This window comes from Dermochelys coriacea, chromosome 10 (genome assembly GCF_009764565.3).
Source record: "Dermochelys coriacea isolate rDerCor1 chromosome 10, rDerCor1.pri.v4, whole genome shotgun sequence".
Taxonomy (NCBI): Eukaryota; Metazoa; Chordata; order Testudines; family Dermochelyidae; genus Dermochelys; species Dermochelys coriacea.
Window position 1 is genome coordinate 78,645,218 of NC_050077.1, and position 19,039 is coordinate 78,664,256.

The 19,039-nt window shown below is 45.2% G+C and overlaps 1 protein-coding gene across 2 annotated transcripts in view; it reads right to left on the bottom strand.

The window, feature by feature from the left end:
* PCSK6 (proprotein convertase subtilisin/kexin type 6) overlaps positions 1-12,424 on the bottom strand; it is a 119,388-nt gene extending 106,964 nt beyond the window's left edge. Inside the window, exon 1 of one of the 2 annotated variants that reach the window (XM_038420223.1) lies at positions 12,164-12,424. In XM_038420223.1, the coding sequence (XP_038276151.1) occupies positions 12,164-12,325 (162 nt within the window). In that variant the 5' untranslated portion in view covers positions 12,326-12,424. The remainder of the gene's footprint in view (positions 1-12,163) is intronic. The other variant, XM_043493688.1, reaches the window with a different exon arrangement.
* Positions 12,425-19,039: the final 6,615 nt, after the last annotated feature.

A 19,039-nucleotide genomic window follows, 5' to 3' on the forward strand; every position in this document is an offset into this window, starting at 1 on the left:
TTTCAGAGAAAAAAAATCATGGTATGAAAGGTGGTTTCAGACTAGCAAACTACTGCCCAGCCTTCGGGGGGCTGGGGAGAGGTTCTGGGTCAACATGGTGGGTCAACATGGTGGTTTCCTGTGGTTTTTCAAAGTACTTCCTCTTGCAACATACCTCAGAGCTCCAAACTGGAGAAATTGTTCCCTTTCCTCCTAACCCCACTTTCCCTCAGTCCTGCTCAGAAACCTTCTGTCTCAACCGCTCCCACGGCTCCCAAGAACGTCTTCCTTCCCACATCACTGGGGTGCTGGGGATCAGATCGAGGAGATAAATCATTTTTCTGCTTTTGAAAATCTCACTGCTTTGCTGATTGCCAGTGACAGAGGTCTGGCGCTTCCTTAAGCCACATTTAAGAGAAGGGGGGTGTGGTATTGCTGAGAAGTTTTCACTTAAGAAAGTGCTGTTAGTGCTGTAGATGTGGGGATAGGGTGGATGGCCAGTTTCACAAAGGTATTTAGGCTCCTAACGTCCATTGATTTCAATGGGTCAGGACTCAAGGCCTGTAGCAGAGCCAGCTGGCCTGGGGTAGCTGCCTGATTGTCTACGCAGCCTGATTGCTGGGAAGTGTCAACAGACTAGCTCTTGAGCCCAACAGCAGCAGTTTGGTAGCTGCTCAAAGCATTTGTCCACGGCTGTGATAGCTCTTGCTTAGCCCCAGGCTTGCCACACTCTAGCTAACCTGGTCCAGAATCTCAGCTCCAATCACTAACATCAGCTCTGACTCTCGACTCCAGTTTCAGAGTTTCGCCTCCAGCTGTGGCACCTGACATCAGATTATGTCTGACCCTGTGAACCACAGCGATCTCCCTGCTTGATTCAGGAGGAAAGGACAACTTGTGGTTAAGGCATTGACAACTGTGGTCATTAGATGGATATGTTAATATAGAGAATTCAGATGTTTTTGTGACTGAAACATCTATGCCGCTTCCTTTCCTTGAAGGAGCACAGGGAAGGCCAGCTGATAAGAAGAAGACCAGGAGGCAGAAACCTTTGTAGCACAAAAATAAGGGGACATCAAATGAAATGACAGAGGTGGCCAGTTAAAAACAGATTAAAGGGAAATACTCTTGCTGTGCAACATGTAACTAGCCTGTGGAACTCAATGCCACAGGTTGTCACTGAGGCCATGAACTTAGCAGGATTCAAAAAGGAATTGAACATTAATTATGTTAACTTAGGGTATTCTTGATATCCATATAAACACGAACAAAAATGTTGGAAGGGATATTAAACTTCATGCTTCAGGGCTTAAGACAGTCTAACTATTAACACCCAGAACAAGACTTAATAGAGTGGTAAATCATCCCCTCCCTCCCCCATCTGCAGGGTCTTTTCACCTTCTTCTGAACCATCTGGTGCTGGCCACTCCTGAGGACGAGATACTGGATTAGATGGGTCTCGGGTCTGATCCAGTCTGGCAAATGCTACTTTTCTGTGTGACATCTCCAGAGTCCATTCCTAGGCTGAAGATTAGATCCAGCACGTGTCCGATTGAGTGGATGGGACCGGAGAGGACTGGTGTGAAACCCATGGTATTCATGCAGGCAAGGAGTTTGGTATTTTCTATATAAATGTCATAGTCACTAAGAACCTGGGAGATTCCAGCACCATGCTGGACAGCAGATCCAATTTGTTCCTGTATAAACCCTACAGAGAATTTGTCTGGAAATCTGCAGAACACTCAGAGTCCTAGCTTCCTTTTGTCCATAGCCTCACAGACCATCAATGCATTTTGGTTTCTGGGATGAGGAGTCTTCAAAATCTGAGGTTGGAGAGATATCCTACTTTGTCTTTGCTTTGCCACATTCTGGGATCTTTCTTTCTTTGTGTTGTACTGAGTAGCCTGTTGGAATTAGCTCAGCTACAACAGGGTTGCTGGCAGTGTTAAACCAGATTTTGGTAATGCAGGCAAGGTTGGGTAGTTCATCCAAAAATCAGAATATGGATGGTACAGATTTTTTTGACTGTTGACCTTGCATACATCCGGAACAGATTGAGGCAGTTGACTTTTGCTGGCCTGGTTGCTGGCATTTTGAATGAGGCAGCTGACAGAGACTGCTCTCAAGTGTCATGGGTCATAACAGAAATGAAATGCTTCAGCACAATAGGGAGACCAGATGTCCTGATTTTATACAGACAGTCCCAGTATTCAGGGCTTTGTCTTATATAGGCACTTATTACTCCCTACCCCCATCCTGATTTTTCACACTTGCTTTCTGATCATCCTATAGCACAAAAACTGTCAGTCTCTCTAAAATCCTTAACCGGCTGCAAAGGTATATTGAGCGTACAAGGACAGATTTAATACAGGTTTCAGAGTAGCAGCCGTGTTAGTCTGTATTCGCAAAAAGAAAAGGAGTACTTGTGGCACCTTAGAGACTAACAAATTTATTAGAGCATAAGCTTTCGTGAGCTACAGCTCACTTCATCGGATGCATTTGGTGGAACCAAATGCATCCGATGAAGTGAGCTGTAGCTCACGAAAGCTTATGCTCTAATAAATTTGTTAGTCTCTAAGGTGCCACAAGTACTCCTTTAGATTTAATACAATGACTATAAGATTGCTTCGGGCTTTGAAAAGTTAGTTAGTAGAGCAGTGTAAAGAAAAATAATTTTGTTTCACGGAGGATTTAGATGTTTAAAAATCTGGTTTAATTCCAGTTAGGAATGAAAACCAAACATTTTGAAATTCTCCAGCAAAGGGAATGAAGCCCTGATGCCAGGGCAGTCTGCCTGGCTGGCTACCTCAAACCTATGGACCTTGGAAGCCCTGGGGTCCCCATCAGCCCACCAGGTGGGGAGCAGGCAGGAGACAAGGCAGGTTTCCATCAGAATGCTGCCCAAGTTCTGTCATAACTTTCACGAAATTGAACCATCTCAGTGGAATGTTTCAATTGTTGCAGAATCAGCAAATTCTGAGGAAATGTTGGAATTTTTCTGACCAGCTCGATTAGTTATGCTTGAGACATAGTAGCCCCTTCAACACCTACATGGACACACCCTGATAATGAAGTTATATTCCTCACAAAAAAAAGCAGGTAATCGTTAATCAGTACATTTATCAAAGATCTGGGAGTAAATAGAGTCACTGCTGATTAAAATCTGTGGATGACAGAAAGATTGGCAACAGTAAATGATGAGGACAAGACAGTCATACAGAGCGATCTGGATCACTTGGTAAGCTGGACTCATTCAAACAAAATGCATTCAGATGTATTAAAACAGTCATACATCAAGGAATAGGGAGTGCAGGCCTCACCTACAGAATGGAGGACTTTTACCCTGCGGGGCAGGGACTCTGGACAGGATTTAGGAGTAGAGCTGGTCTGAATTTTTTTCCCCTTGTAGAAATTTGATAACTTTTTGTCAAAAGTTTGCTTGGAAATTTTCAAGTTCTGGGTGAAATTCCAGAAGTTTTAGGATGAAATATTTAAATGAAAGAACAAAGCTTCCCACAGAAAGTAAACACTTTTCATAAAATATTTTTTTCCATCAAACATCCTATTTTTCATTTAAAAAAAAATAGTTTTACTGGAAACTTTTCCGCCAGCTCTATTTTGGGGTCATAGAAGACAAATAACTCAGTGTGATCTCCCAGTGCAATCCTGCAGCAAAATGGACCAATGCAGTCCTTGGATGTTTAAACAAGGGAGTTACGAGAAGGAACAGGGGGTGATTTTTCTCTCCGTATACAGCCATGGTGAGAGTGACACTAGAATCCTGTGCCCACATTTTACAAAGGATGTTGAAAAATTGGAGAGGGTCTAGAAGAGAGCCACAAAGGCAATGTGAGGGAGGGAGAAAGTGCCTTACAGTGAAAGTCTTAAAGATCCCAATCTGTTTAGCTTATCCAAAGAAGATTGAGAGGTGACTTAACTGCAGCGCACAATACCTGCCCAGGAAGATAATAAGGGCTCTTCAGTTTAGTGAAGAAAAGCAGAGTAAGAGCCAAGATCTGAAGCTTAAAGCCAGACAAATTCAGATTAGAAATACGGCACAAATGTTTACCACACTCCCAAGTTTCAGAGTAGCAGCCATGTTAGTCTGTATTCGCAAAAAGGAAAGGAGTACTTGTGGCACCTTAGAGACTAACAAATTTATTGGAGTATAAGCTTTCGTGAGCTACAGCTCACTTCATCGGATGCATCTGATGAAGTGAGCTGTAGCTCACAAAAGCTTATGCTCAAATAAATTTGTTAGTCTCTAAGGTGCCACAAGTACTCCTTTTCTTTTCACACTTCCAAAGGAAGTGATGGAGTCTCCATCTCTGGAGGTCTTCAGATCAAGACTGGGTACCTTTTTAGAAGATAAGCTTTACTCAAAACACAAGTTGTTGCTCAATGCAGCAGTAACTGGGTAAAATTCTATGGCCTGTGTTATAGAGGAGGTCAGATTAGATGATCAAAAGATTTAATTTAATGTGGTTTACCAGAATTGTATAATCCATACAGGTATAGATGCAATTACAAACTAGATGGGGAGGGAAACTAAGTCCCAGTAATTGAACTATTTATTTTAAATGATTACAAAAAAAGAGGCTATAGCAGCTGTGGGTTGAGAAACTCAGCAGTCTGGAGCCTAGGATTTTGCACATTCAACGAGGTGGTGTTGGTATAGCCATTTTAAGAGTATCCGAAAGATTTCATAAATGCAGTATCTTCAAAAATGTCTAGGTCACAAGAAAACATTAACTCAGAATGAGACCAGGAAACTACAGTCTACATAATTATAATATATAGCAAACTGAAGAGGAGACCAACCAATGCTAAAGACGCTGACACCTCGTTAGCACCAGCATCAATCAGAGTTGCCACAAAACTAGGAGCTGTAAAGCCCACCTACGTGGTATGCAAAGAGAGAAAATATTGCCTCTCTCAAGGTTGTCGTGCATAGGTTGCCAAATCGTCATGGAAATGTATCAGCCTCAGTGCAAAAATTGACTTGTCTACTATTAGCATGATGATGACATTTTACTTGCTCATTACAAAAAAAAAAAAAGTCCCTCACCCCAGTAAGAATGTTATACAGCTGCACTAATCTAGGTATAAGGTTATGCTAGGATAATGTATTTACCTCAGGAGCTCTGTTCCCAAAGCCTGGGAATGCTGTATCTGGCCATATACATCACTAGAATCTCACAGGAATTTCAGGAGCATGCTTAAGTGTTCATTTCCCCCTCTCCTCCCCCCCAGGCAAGTTTACTACTTCCCAAAGTTATTGATCTTGATTCTTCTGACATCATATTTCTGCCAGGGCCGCAGCTCCATCAGCATGGGAGGTGCTCATTTCAGCGTGGGGTCGATTTTAATTTTCTGAATTGATTAGCAATTTGGAACCGTGACAGAAGTTTGACTGGAGTTTATGTTTATTTTGAGCCAACCTGGGTTTGTACTTGAAGAAAAATGGGAAGCACAGTTTCATGCTAATGGAGGTAAATGAAGCCCTGGTGTAAAGTCTCAGGTCAGTGCTGCCCAGCTCAGCTTGTTTCTGACTTACTCACTGCAGACAAGCTTCACAGTAGCAGCCGTGTTAGTCTGTATTCGCAAAAAGAAAAGGAGGACTTGTGGCACCTTAGAGACAAACAAATTTATTTGAGCATAAGCTTTCGTGAGCTACAGCTCACTTCTTCGAATGCATTCACTGCAGACAGAAACAATGAGGAAGTGTTTCTTTCCGTGCCATGCCATCATTATTACAGTAAGGATATTGATGGCAGACACATGTTTCCATGGAAACCAAGCCAATTCCATCCTATGAAGTGTGAACAGCTAGAAGCTGAAGGAGTTATATTCATCCCCATTTTAGTGAAACTGGATTAAGGACCTTATGCATCCTGTCAGGTCTGCAAAATACTCCAGTAGGTATGGATGGTGTTAGAATCCAAGATTGTTATAAAAACCCCTTCATACGATAAGCAGACTACAAATAGTGATTTTTTAAGTGACAAGGAACTAACATTCCTTAGATGTGAAAGCCAAGTATAGCAGTCTTTAGAGTCTTGGCTTCGTAGATCATATTCTTCTTAAGAGCACTGTCTGGTATTTGTAAGTTCTCCCTCTCCTAGCCAAAATGTAACAACGGATTCTGATCGCACCCAGGACAGAATTTGGAGTAATTAACATTATTACACTGGTGTAAAGGAGAGTTGCTTGATTCATCTTTCTCCATTTGGTCATATTTCTGCACCTGTTTGCCATCTATTGAGGGGAATACATTTCTTTTCTGCCCGTCATTACCACCCACTGGCATATGGCTTGCACTCAGTCTTTTCCCATGCCCCTGCTCATCCCAGGTCATGCCTCATTCATCTGACACTGTCCTGCCCACTTCTCCTCCCCACCCTCCTACTCATTCCCCCCAAACCTGCCTTGCTTTTACCACCCCACTTAAGGCCCCAGTTTGCCACCTTTGCTCCCAGCAAGTAGCATTTCGTGAGTAGCCCCAATGACTGCAGGAGGACAGACTCTTTGCAAAGGAAGGTACTAGCACCGCATGATAAAGGTGACAGAACAGGGATCTTCTTTTACATACATCTGATTGCATTATGTAATCTGAATTCATATTTACTATATACAATGGGAGGAAGGGGAAATAAACTAGAACCAACCAGACTGTGCTTATCCTGAACAAGCCAAACTCCAGGACTCTTGTCACATCTCAATCTCCAGGGCCATTTCTCTCTCTTTGCCTGTCTACTGTCAAATGGCTTAATCCTCGGCATACTGCTTGCTACAGAAAGCATGATCCTGAAATCAGTGGGGCTTTTCATAGTAGTAAGCACTATTGCTGGTGTTTCCATGATTGGACCCCCTGACTGGGAACTCTTTGGGTCGGGGCTATCTGAAAAACATTTTGCAAATCTACAAGATTGCATAAACAAAAACAACACAGAGGAGAAGTGTTCTCAGTGGCATTTTAATCCCCCTGCTTTATTGCAAAACTAAGGTAAGATACAGCCACTCAAAACTTAATTACAGTTGTGCAACTGTCGGCAGCTATTATTGTAACCGCAGTCATTTAAAAACAGATTCAAAAGCACTTATAGCATTAAGACATTTCCATAGAGTTGGCTCTGAGCCAGGCTCCTTTTTTTGGGCTTCAAACCAAGGTCAGTGCACCAGGCAAAACAGAGAACGAATAGAAATAGAATACATAAGTACGTCCCAAAAGTAAATCCACAACAACTAGTTATGCTCTACAGCCAAAACAAAACAATCCTGTCTCTAAACAATGCCTGTTTGCCATCTATTGAGGGGAATACATTTCTTTGCTCATCCAGTACACAGTGGATGGCACAATCTAGCTTCTCTCTCTCATATACTGTGTAGAAGAGTTCCAATAACTGCTACCCTGGAGCAGCTAATATATTCTTGAAGCTCTACTCCTAGGGACCAACAAAATCCTGCTAGTGTAGGTCAGGGCTGAGGAGTGTCACAGGAGTTAAAAATGAACAAGGTATTTGATTGGCTATTTTAAGTTTTCCTTTCTTTAATTTAAATGGTTTCATTTAAAACAAAAATCAAATAAGGGTTTAAGACCCATCTATGAACATCATTTTCCATACAAAATTTCCCCCTAAACTGCCACGCCAATTGTTGTGACAATCAAGTCCCATTCATTTGGGGGAAGAGACAGCAGTTATGAGAACTACATTCAAAGCCCCAAAGCAATTTTTATATACAACCTCTAGGATTTTGTCATTTCAGAATTTCAAATGGCTAAATGACCGTGATGCAGTGCTTCCAGCAGTATCTTGCCCTGTGAAAAGGTTAATCTGTATTTTAGACAGACAGAGTAGCACCTGGGTTCTAATTACACCTCCCATGAATGGATGAGCACCCAGCAAGCTCACTGAAGTCTGGACCTCACAGAATTAGGCCCTTGAAAGGCTGGGTTTGCCCATTTCTGGCGTTGATTGAATGATGGTATAAACTGTAAGTCCTGCCTGATTTGGGGATAAAAAGCATAAATTAAAAAACCTCACACATATATCAAAACTCCAAATAAAGGCAATTGACTAAGTTGCACTGCCAATAATGCAGCCTGGATATTGCTGCATCACATATTGTCCGCTCCCTTAATTCTGCAAACAATGTTACACGAAGCATGACTCACAGGGTAAATTTGTACTGCAGGGATTGGCAACCTTTGGCACACGGCCTGTCAGGGAAATCCACTGGTGGGTCAGGCTGGTTTGTTTACTTGCAGTGTTCGCAGGTTTGGCCGATTGCAGCTCCCACTGGCCGCGGTTCGCCGTTCCAGGCCAATGGGGGCTGCAGGAAGTGGTGGCCAGCACATCCCTTGGCCTGCGCCACTTTCTGCAGCCCCCATTGGCCTGGAACGGTGAACCACAGCCAGTGGGAGCAGTGATCAGCCGAACCTGCAGGTCAACAAACTGTCCCGGCCCGCCAGCGGATTTCCCTGATGGGCTGCGTGCCAAAGGTTGCTGATCCCTGTTGTACTGCATGTGGGCTCCTTCTGTTAAACAAGAGTGAAGATCATCTGAAAATTAGTTTTTAGCATCCCAAATTAAAGTCATCTGAAATTCTGAATGTCTAGAGATGAGCTTTTCCCCTGCTAGGAATGCAGTCATTAAGAAAAAGAAGTGTATGGTTGCCTTGTGTGGGATGAGACAGACAGTGTCAGGTTTGGTGCCCTCTTAATCTTTAGAGTGTCCCTTTAACTGTGGAAACGCAGGATGAAATCCTGGCTCCATTCAAGTCTATGACAGAACTCTCTTTGACTTCAAGTGGGCCAGGTTTCAACTCCAGAGTTCATCACAAACCCCAGCTGAGAATCAAAACTTAGATCCATTCTCCACTCCCACGCCTAAACCCCAACCAATGCAAGGCTAAACTGAGACCCCCCTCCTTAATGCAGTCCCTCTGAGTCTATTTGTATTGCTGCACACTTTTACAAAAGGTCACTCTTCACTGGCACTCTAACACTACACATTACCAAGAAAATGTTGTCATCAAGAAGATCTGGATTGCTTGAAAAGTTGGACACAGGCAAACAATATGCATTTTAATACCACCAAATGCAGAGTCAAACATCTAGAAACAATGAATGTACCCCATGCTTCTGGGGACTAAGCAGTGACTTTGAGAAGGACTCGTGCTCATACTGCATAATCTGCTGAACATGGGCTCCGAATGCGCCGCTGTGGCCAAACAGGCGAACATGAGCCTTGAACGTATAAAGAGGGGACTATCAAATAGGAGGTTACATTGCCTCTGTATCTGGCACTGGTGCAACTGCTGCTCGACTCCTGTGTCCAGTTCTAGTGTCCACGATTCAAGAAGAGTGTTGAAAAATTGGAGAGGGTTCAGAGAAGAGCGACCAGAATAATTAAAGGATTGGAAAACCTGCCTTAAAATGAAAACCTATGGAGTTCAATCTGTTTCGTTTATCAAAGAGAAGGTTAAGGAGTGACTTGATCACAGTCTGAGTACCTACATGGGAAACAAGAATTCGACAGCAAAGGGCTCTTCAATCTGGTTTATAACAGAAGAAGACCCAATAGCTGGAACTTGAAGCTAAACAAACTCGGAGTGGAAATAAAGATCAATTTTTTTTTTGAACAGTGAAGGTAATTAACCAATGGAACGTTTTACCAAGGATTGTCCCTCACTGACAATTATTAAATCAAGCTCTAGTTCAAACAGGAATTAATTCAGGAAGTCCGACGGCTTGTGTTATACAGGTCAGACTAGATGATCATAATGATCCCTTCTGGCTTGGGGTACCTCATCTGCATGATATTTCAGCCTAAAAACACAGGTTATGGGGCCACACACAGGAGCTGTCAGATTTAGCAGAGCCTTTGGGGCAACACAAAAGCAATACAGATCTCTGATGAGGATACTGCAGGAATCTTGATCTGGTAGTTTGTGTTTATACTTCAGTGTTAGTTATTGAAGTATAAAATATGGGATATGTTGAATTGGGTTATAATTTATAGTGTAGTTCAAGAAATACTTTTAGCACCCAGACACATTGTATTGCCACCAGGACAGAGAGAAGCACTGAACTGGGAACACATTGAACAGGCAGACTGTAAGCAACCAAGGAAAGCACTAAACTCAGGATGGAACCCTGAGGAACACTTTTCACATGCGGACCGTTTAAAGAAGAAGATTTACAAAGTTTGGAGAGAAAACAAAGTTCTGTGAGGAAAGTAAAATTTAAGCCACAGACGTGCTTCGAGGGATTTAATGGTAAAAGTTGATAATGTTCTGCTAGGTTTTAGATAAACTTTTGACTTGGCTGGCTGTAGTTTAAATCCACAAATATAAGTTCAAGTGATCTAAACTACTTTTACAGAACAGCAAATATTACCAATATCAAGATAGGAGTTATAATGCAAAGAAAATTCCATTTAGATTAAGTAGCACCACACTTCACTGGTTTCTGCGTGGATAATGACACAACTGCATTTAAACACTGCATGGTACTATGGTTTGAATTACAAAACGAGTTTATTTGATCCTTTATGAAATTCTGAATGAGTTTGCATACATTCTTTAATCACATCTTTCTCTTTTTAATCTCACCAGGAGACTATACATTACAAACTCATAATCACTCACTGTGTGCACTACAAACCTCATCCATTCCTAATTACAAGGGTGCTTTGTGCATTTTGGCTTTCGCCATCTCTCATAAACCCTAAAGCTCTTCAGTGTTTACCTGCAAAAAACAATATGGGTGGTGTTTTGTTCTAGCCCCCCTGATTATTTTCAAGCTTTCTTCTCACAAGAATATGTTCTTGCATATTCTGTTCTGTACTTGAAATGGACAAGTCCCATCTGGAGAAAGGCTGGGTATTTTCCATAGATTTGCTATGCATGTTAAACTCTATTAATTCCAGTCCTACCGCTACCTACACCAGCAAACATTATTATAGAAAAAACAAAAACAAAAAAACAAAAACACTTACTCATGAGATCACTTCAAAGTTGCTACTAAAAGTATTAAAAGTTAGTTCAAGACATTACAAACCGTTAACAGAGCTGAATCAAACTTCAAATTCTCCCCTAAACTGTAAAATAGTCCTGTCTAGTCCAAATAAATTTGTTAGTCTCTAAGGTGCCACAAGTACTCCTTTTCTTTTTGTGAATACAGACTAACACGGCTGCTACTCTGAAACCTGTCTAGTCCAGCACTTCTTCACTCTTCCCAAACCAAAACACAAAACTCAATCCAGTTCAAGCATCAAGTGGGCATGAAAAATACACGCGGCTTCATAACCCTGTTTAAATTGATAAGGGCACGTTTGGCGCTGCAAACAATTAAATATTGATTCCTTTCCACTTTGCTGCCTCCCCCGGATTTAGCTAACTAATTGCCCATTTTGTACATCTGTTTTCACCTCTGAACTAGCACATATTTTTAACCACTAACGTTAAATAAAGCGAGGCGTTGCTGGGTATTAATCATAGGGAAACGCTCGAGCCGCCAGCCTGCCCAGAGGAAAAGGCGTCCAGCAGTCCTGAACTTGGGAACAGTTGCTTACAAGAAAGGAGTAGCTGATCTGCAGAGATGGTGCGAGCAACACCCGAGAGAGACAGGGATCCGCGGGGCCTGATCCTGCCCTCCCCAAGAAATCAATGGCAAAACTTCATTGGGGCCAGGATCTTTAAGTGTCCAACCTGATGGGAACCTCTGCTGCCTTCGGCACTTACTCTCGCCCCTTAGTTCTAGCAGGGCTTTTAAACTTCCAGGTGCCCGCTCGGGGCGAAGCCTTTGCCAGCAGTGAGAGAAGGGGCTGGCCGGCCTTACGTCCAAACACACCGCTTGTTTAAAAACCCCGCAGCCTTTCAACAGCTTCCCTGCCCGGGCTCCGCCTGCGGGCTGGGCACCCAAGCCCCTGCGCGCTGCGCACTGGAGCCGAGCTCGCCCCGTTCCCAGGGCGCACGGGGACGGTGCGCTCCGGAGCCCCGGAGAGAAAGTTGGAAGCGCTGCGCGCTCGGGCACAGCCAGCGACCGGCTCCTGGGCACCTGAAGCCGGTGCCCGCGGGCAGGGCAAAGGGGCCAGAGCCGCCCCCGGCCACCGGGGACAAGCCGCCCTCTCTCCCCAGCCACCCAAAGTTGGCCGCAAAGGGGGTGCCGGCCGCTTACCTGTCCCAGGTTCACGTAGCCGTAGGCGGAGGCCAGCCTGGCTGCCTCTCCCGGCCCGCCCAGCACCTGCACTGCCCAGTGGTTGGTGTAGATAGGCCGGGAGGGCTCAGCCAGGCAGGCGGGCAGGGCGAGGAGCAGCAGCCAAGCTGCGGAGGGGCGCATGATCGGGCGGCGGGCGGCGGGCAGCGGCCCCGGCTCCGGCTCCGGCTGGCGCGCCGCGGGGAGACGCTCCGGCTAGCCCGGCTGCCGGTGCCGTACCATAGCTGGGCGGTGGGGGGAGCTTTGGCTTTTAAGGCGGCCTCGGCGGGGGGGGGGGTGGCTGCTGCAGGGCGGGGGCGGGGGCTGCTCTGCCCGCCTGGGGAAGGGCTCCGGCCCGGGGCGCCCCGCGGGGAGCCCCTGGCGCTGGGAGAAGGGGCCGCCGGGCAGGGAGCCGCCACCTGTCTTATGCTTCCTGCCTGCCGCCCCCCACTCCCTCTATACACCTAGGGATGAGTTACCTGCCTGCCCAGGGAGTGGCCTCACCTCCCCACCCCTACCCGCCCCATACTCTGCACCTAGAGATCCTGGGGGGGGGGGCATATTGGAACAACCCGCCCACGCCCAAACTCTGTCCTGAATAACCCCGGGTCCAGGGCAACAGAGTCATAACTCGCCCAGCACCACTGGGGTAGGTGGCCCTGCCCATGGAAGTAATAGGAGCAGCAGATCATTGCCCCAGGGAGCAGCCCATCCAAGCTCCAACAACCTACTGTCCTTAGGCTCTTTCAGCAGGCCAGGGATTCATCCACTCCAAGGCCAGAAAGGACCATCTCATCCAGTGGTTTTCAACCTTTTTTTTTTTTTCCATTTGCACACATCCCCAAAATTTCAAATGGAGGTGCAGACTCCTTTGGAAATGCTTAGACATAGTCTGCACCCCCCCCCCCCCCCCACGGGTCCACGGACCACAAGTGGGAAATGGCTGATAGAGTCTAGCTTCCTGTATCAACCAGGCTGGAGAACTTCCCCAAAATAACTCCTAGAGCAGATCCTTTAGAAAAACAGCCAGTCTTGATGCAAAAATTGTCCATGATGGAGAGTCCGCCAGGTCCAGGGGTTAATTACTTTCACTGTTAAAAATATATCCCTTATTTCCTGTCTGAATTTGTCTCCTGTCCAACTTCCAGCCATTGGATCCCAATGTGACCCATGTGTAAAAGGCTGTAAGCATTGCGAGCAGGAACTGTCTCTTTTAGTGTCGGTGGACAGAGTCTAGCACAATGGAGCCCTGATGCCCCTTAGGCCTTTCAGGTGCTACCAACATAGGAATAGTAATAAATCAAGGGGGTGACTGGAAAACTTTGGCCCTCAGTAGATAAGGGGTAAGAAATGACAGCTGGTCATGGTGTGAGATGTAGAAAAGACAATAGACAGTGCAGGGAAAGACAAACTTGCCCTTGGGAGAGCATTATTGACAAGGACTTGGGATGATTTATTTTCTGTTTCATGAGGGTTTTTTAATTGGCTGTGTGTTGTTTTAAAAGTAATAAAGGGCCAGCGAGCCCCAGGGTGGAGATTAGTGATAGGAAGGGGGTTTGGAGCAGAGATCTGAAGTTGGGTGAGACAGGGTAGTTAGAACATGTGGAAACAAAGGGGATAGTCTAGGTATTCCCTTCACTCCCCCCATTTAATTCCCACCATAGGATACCAGATAACTTGTCTGTAATTTTTTTTTAAGTAGTCAGTTTTTTCTGTGTTTGGGAGATGAAAGCCATATTAAAGGAAGTATTTTTTCCACGCAACACACAGACAACCAGTGGAACTCCTTGCCAGAGGATGTTGTGAAGGCCAAGACTATAACAGGCTGGCTGTTCTTATGTTCTTATGTCTATAAAAAAAACTGGCTCTAGTGCAGTGGCTGAAAGATGCTCTTACCCAGCTTGGTTTGCTAATGCAACAGTTACAGATGGAAATAAAATAAAAGAATTAAAAAGATCCATCAGCTGTGTGAAATGAGGTGAGTGTTATGTGGGCAACACAGCCAGAGACCCCATGGAGCCTGCTAGGGCCTCAGCCATTGCTAATCAGGTTACCATGGGAGGTGCTCAGACATTGTGGTGACGGGGGGCAGGATAAAACCCTAAGAGATAGTCTACTGGGCTCAAGCCTCAGAGAGTATGGAGTGAATGCAGGCCAGACAGAGAGTTGCTTCTCCCACTGAAGTCAATGGGAGTTTTGCTGCTGACTGGAATGGGAGCAGGGTTGGTTCATCATGAACACAGGGCATTGGCTTCCACAGGCTTTGGAGCAGGCTCGTAGAGAGGAGGATGCCTCCGTGGACATGTCTACACTGCAGCCGGGGGAGGGGGTGATTCCCAGGGTAGGTAGCTCAGCTCCAGCTAGCATACTAAAAATAGCAGTGTGGACATTGCAGCATGAGCAGCAGCTTGGGTTAGCTACCTGTGCTGGGGTGTAGCTTTCACTCAGACTAGTAACCACACACTTGCAGTGTAGACACAGGCTAAACCACTGGAGTGCTGATAGTCCTCCAGTGCCTTCCCAGGATTCCCCCGCATACCCAGAAGGACAGACAAGTTTTACCACAGTTCATTGGGAAAGAATCATAGGATACATCTACACTGCTGGGAAAAAAAAAAACCCAAACACCCAACAGCAGTGAGGCTCTGAGCCTGGGTCTGCAGACTCAGGCTTGGGAGGCTCACATGATATGGCACTAAAAATAGCCAGTAGATGTTCCCGCTCGGGTGGGAGCTCCGGCTCTGAGACCCACCCCATCGCCGGGCTTCAGAACCCAAGTGGGAACTTCTACATGGTATATTTAGTGCCATTAACATGAGCCCTCTGAGTTTGCAGATCTGGGCTCTGAGACTCACTGGCATGGGCGGGGGGGGGGTTGTTTTTTGCAGTGGTGACATACTCACAGAATGGCTCAGCCTCCTCCGGCACAAATAACCATGGGCTTTACCCCCAGAAGTCCTAGCAACATGCATGGGTGAGTGCAGCCCCAGTGAGGACACCGTAACCTGGGTAGGCTTTTGCAGTGTGGCTGCTCACACCCAGGCTAACCCAGTGCCCAGACCCAGGAGCCAGTCACCCAGCTCTTCGCTGCAGAGAAGACATCCTCTCTCAGTTTCCACAGAATTCCAAGGAATAGGTGGAATTAGAAGAGGAGGAATAGAAGAGGCTTGGAGCAAAGGGAAATGGAAGAGTTGTCTTGCATGTCGGCAGTAAGGTAGGGTTGTCCTTGTGTACAAATTGAGTGGACTGAGCCATTAAGGACTGATTGCATTTTGATGAGTAAATACTTGTCTTACAATCTGAATTCTTCCTTCCACTCCCCCCACAATATGTTTGAATGACATTATATATATATACATACACAAACACATGGCTATTTATTGGGTGGGCTGAAGCTGCATTTGGTCTTTTTCACTTAGCTGGACTGATAACCCTACCTATTGTATCTTCAGTTTGTTTGGGATACCACAGGTCATCCTAGATGGGTTGTCATGGCAAGTTGGCAAATGAGCTGAGGCTCCAAGGTCGATGTTTTCTGGTGGCTCTGGGCTATAAAACCAGCAGCTGGTGATTCCAGCAGAACAGACTCCCACAAGGAACAGTGCTGGCACCAACTGTATTTAAAGTATTCGCCAATGACCTCCTGAACACCATCTGCAGATGGTTCATGTATGGCAATGATAGGTGCCTGGCCTCAAAGGCCCATGACTTCCAAAATACTGAAGAGGGCCTGAATAGTAAGATGGCTACCCTAGATAACTGTTGCAAGAAATGGGGATTGCGACCAAGTACATCAAAGACTGGGTCAACTTGTTTCCACTTACATGATGCTCAGAGCCAACTGGAGCTTAACATCTTTTTGAATGGCCAGCGGTTGGCACAAGGACCAAAGTCAGTCAGGATCAGCCTAGATTGCACACACACATTCACTAAAGTAATTCAAAAGATCAAGAGTAGAAACTGTTTCCTGAACAGACTGGTAGGGTTCACCTGGGGGCACAATGTGCAAACGCTGCATCGTTTGGGGTTCACTCTATGCTACTCAGCTGGCAAATACCGTGCCCCAGTTTGGACAAACTCTGCCCATACTAGGCCAGTAGACACACAGCTTAGTCATATCATAATAATTATCACAGGTTCATGGAAGCCAACAAAACTTTGTATGGTTACCAGTCCCAGCCAATATTGCTCTGCCTAACATCTGGACTCAGAATACAGCCAACAAAGTGATCTCCAAGATACAGCAAATGCCACACTTGCTGCTGTTCAGGGCTATCTGGGATGCACCCTGCCACTAACTGAATAGCAACAATCCGATCTGAACACAGTGAACAGTGCTGCCCACTGACTGATGCAGCAAGCCCAGAGGTGCCCGGGCTATGAACTGCCAAGCCTAGAGGTGCCGGGGCTCAGCCCTGGAACAATTTATGCACTGCTCAAAGACCATTTTGCTGAGCTTTGTTTTGTTTCTAAACCCAGCCTTGCTTGTCTTGCACAGACGCCAGCACTATATAGATGTACCATAGCAACAACAACAAAATCTCCCCAAACTTATATAAATTTCCTTCTTCCTTTTCTGGGGAAAAAACATTGAAAAAATATTGTTGCCAGTAAGTTATATAATTATATAAATTGGTCAATCTAGGATGGGATTTTCAAAGCCACAGAGGGGATTTGGATTCATTCATTCATCTTAATGGGAATCTGGTGTCCAAATCTCTTAGGCAGCTTTGAAAATTTTGAGCCCTAGCACTTGTCTGGGATAGCACACACCAAATGACACTATTACTTTGGGTCTATAGTGCAATAGATGTGTCTGGAATTTTACACAGAGAATGAGGACACTTTCCCTGCCCCAAAGAAATCACCCAAAGAAGGTGTGTGTATATGACATGATGCAAGGAGCAATGAAGAGTTTCCTTCTACTTGAGGATGGGGGGAAAGGGTGAACATAGGAAAGTCAGCTCTGAATATGCAATAAATCTGATCTCTGAAGGGAGAGAGGAAAACAAAGGTCCTAATGCCAATCTCATCACAATGTAAATTACATCCGACCAGCCAGTGGCGAGCCAATCCAGACACGATGCTAGTTAATAGGAAAGCTGCATGAGCTCAGTGGTAAGATTCAATCACAGTGTAAATTTATGGCGAGCCGGTTCTATGAAACTTCTACAAACACTGAGCCAAATTTATTCCTGGTGTAACCTCACCGAAGGGTTAGCTGGAATGAATCTGACCCTTTGTCAGTAAGCAAATCCAATCAATGGTGTCAGACTGATAAAAGCAGAAAGACTAAGAGCAAGCCAGGTTGATCCAATTAGAAGTCTGTGAGAAATTGTGATTCAACAGGACTTACGAGCTGAGTTCAGTGTAGCTGAATGTCTTGCTATGTTGGAATGCCCTAAGAAGAGCCGTTTCTGTATATGTTGTAATTATACCTCTGTGGTAGATCCCTCTTGGATGGGAGGGTGAGTGGTTCTGTCGACAGAAACAGACATGCCCATGAATGCAACTGACTTGCGGGGAGGAGTGAGAGAAAGCATGGGGACAGTTTACCAAGAGAGAAGGGCTCATTAATTATGAAGAGCTGTTGACATGGAACATTGCAGTTTCTAGTGGTTAGAGCAAGAGACTGGGAGGCACGATTTGTGTGCTCCATTCCTAGCTGTGCTGCCGACTCAAATACATGGGCAAGTTTTTAACTGCACCGTGCCTCAGTTTATCCACCAGCAGCATGCATATACTGCTACCCCAGGAGGGTATCTTCAGCCTTGTATTCATGTTCAGGTAAAAGCACCTGGAGTCCTGGGCTGAGAGGTGCTTAGTGCAATTGGCTACTCATAAAACAGCCCATTTCCAGTTGCAATTGCTATCTTGTTGCAGGTTTCAGAGTAGCAGCCGTGTTAGTCTGTATTCGCAAAAAGAAAAGGAGTACTTGTGGCACCTTAGAGACTAACAAATTTATTTGAGCATAAGCTTTCGTGAGCTACAGCTCACTTTATCAGATGCATTCAGTGGAAAATACAGAGGGGAGATTTATATACAGACACAGAGAACATGAAACAATGGGTTTTATCATACACACTCTAAGGAGAGGGATCACTTAAGATGAGCTATTACCAGCAAGAAGTGGGGGGGGGGCGAGGAAGAAAACCTTTTGTGGTGATAATCAAGGTGGGCCATTTCCAGCAGTTGACAAGAACATCTGCAGTCTCTCATTGGAGTCTGTTTTTGAAGTTTTTTTTGTTGAAGAATAGCCACTCTCAGGTCTGTAATTGAGTGACCAGAGAGATTGAAGTGTTCTCCGACTGGTTTTTGAATGTTATAATTCTTGACGTCTGGAGCGTGTCCACCCCTCCCTCTCCAAAGTGACCGTGTTAGCTGCTAGTTGCCCTGGGGCGCATTTCCCTTGAAGGGAAGTCAGGGGATACTTTGACGCTCTGTGGCCTCCTTCCAATGGGATTTAAAATAGCACAGCATTGGCCCAGGCCTCCAGGGATTCAATCAAATCACTTTCTTCCAGGCACACATTCAGGTGCCCACAAGCTCAGCCATTACCTAAGAATACGCTTTTAGATATAACAGAAATCACGAGGCATTTAAAATGGAATATGTTATGCTGGCACTGGGGAGAAGACAATTTACTAACCCATGCGAAGGAGCGAGTTTAATGACTCAGTCTGCTGGCTGTAAATTATCAGCCATTGTCTCACTGGTGGAAATAAATACTTTTGTCAATCATGGTGTGTTTCTCCCATACGGCGCGCTAGGCAAGCAAGTATAGAACAAACACTGGTATTACCATAATGAATAATAATGCTCCCCCCTTCTACAGCATCTTCCAGCAGAGGATTTCAG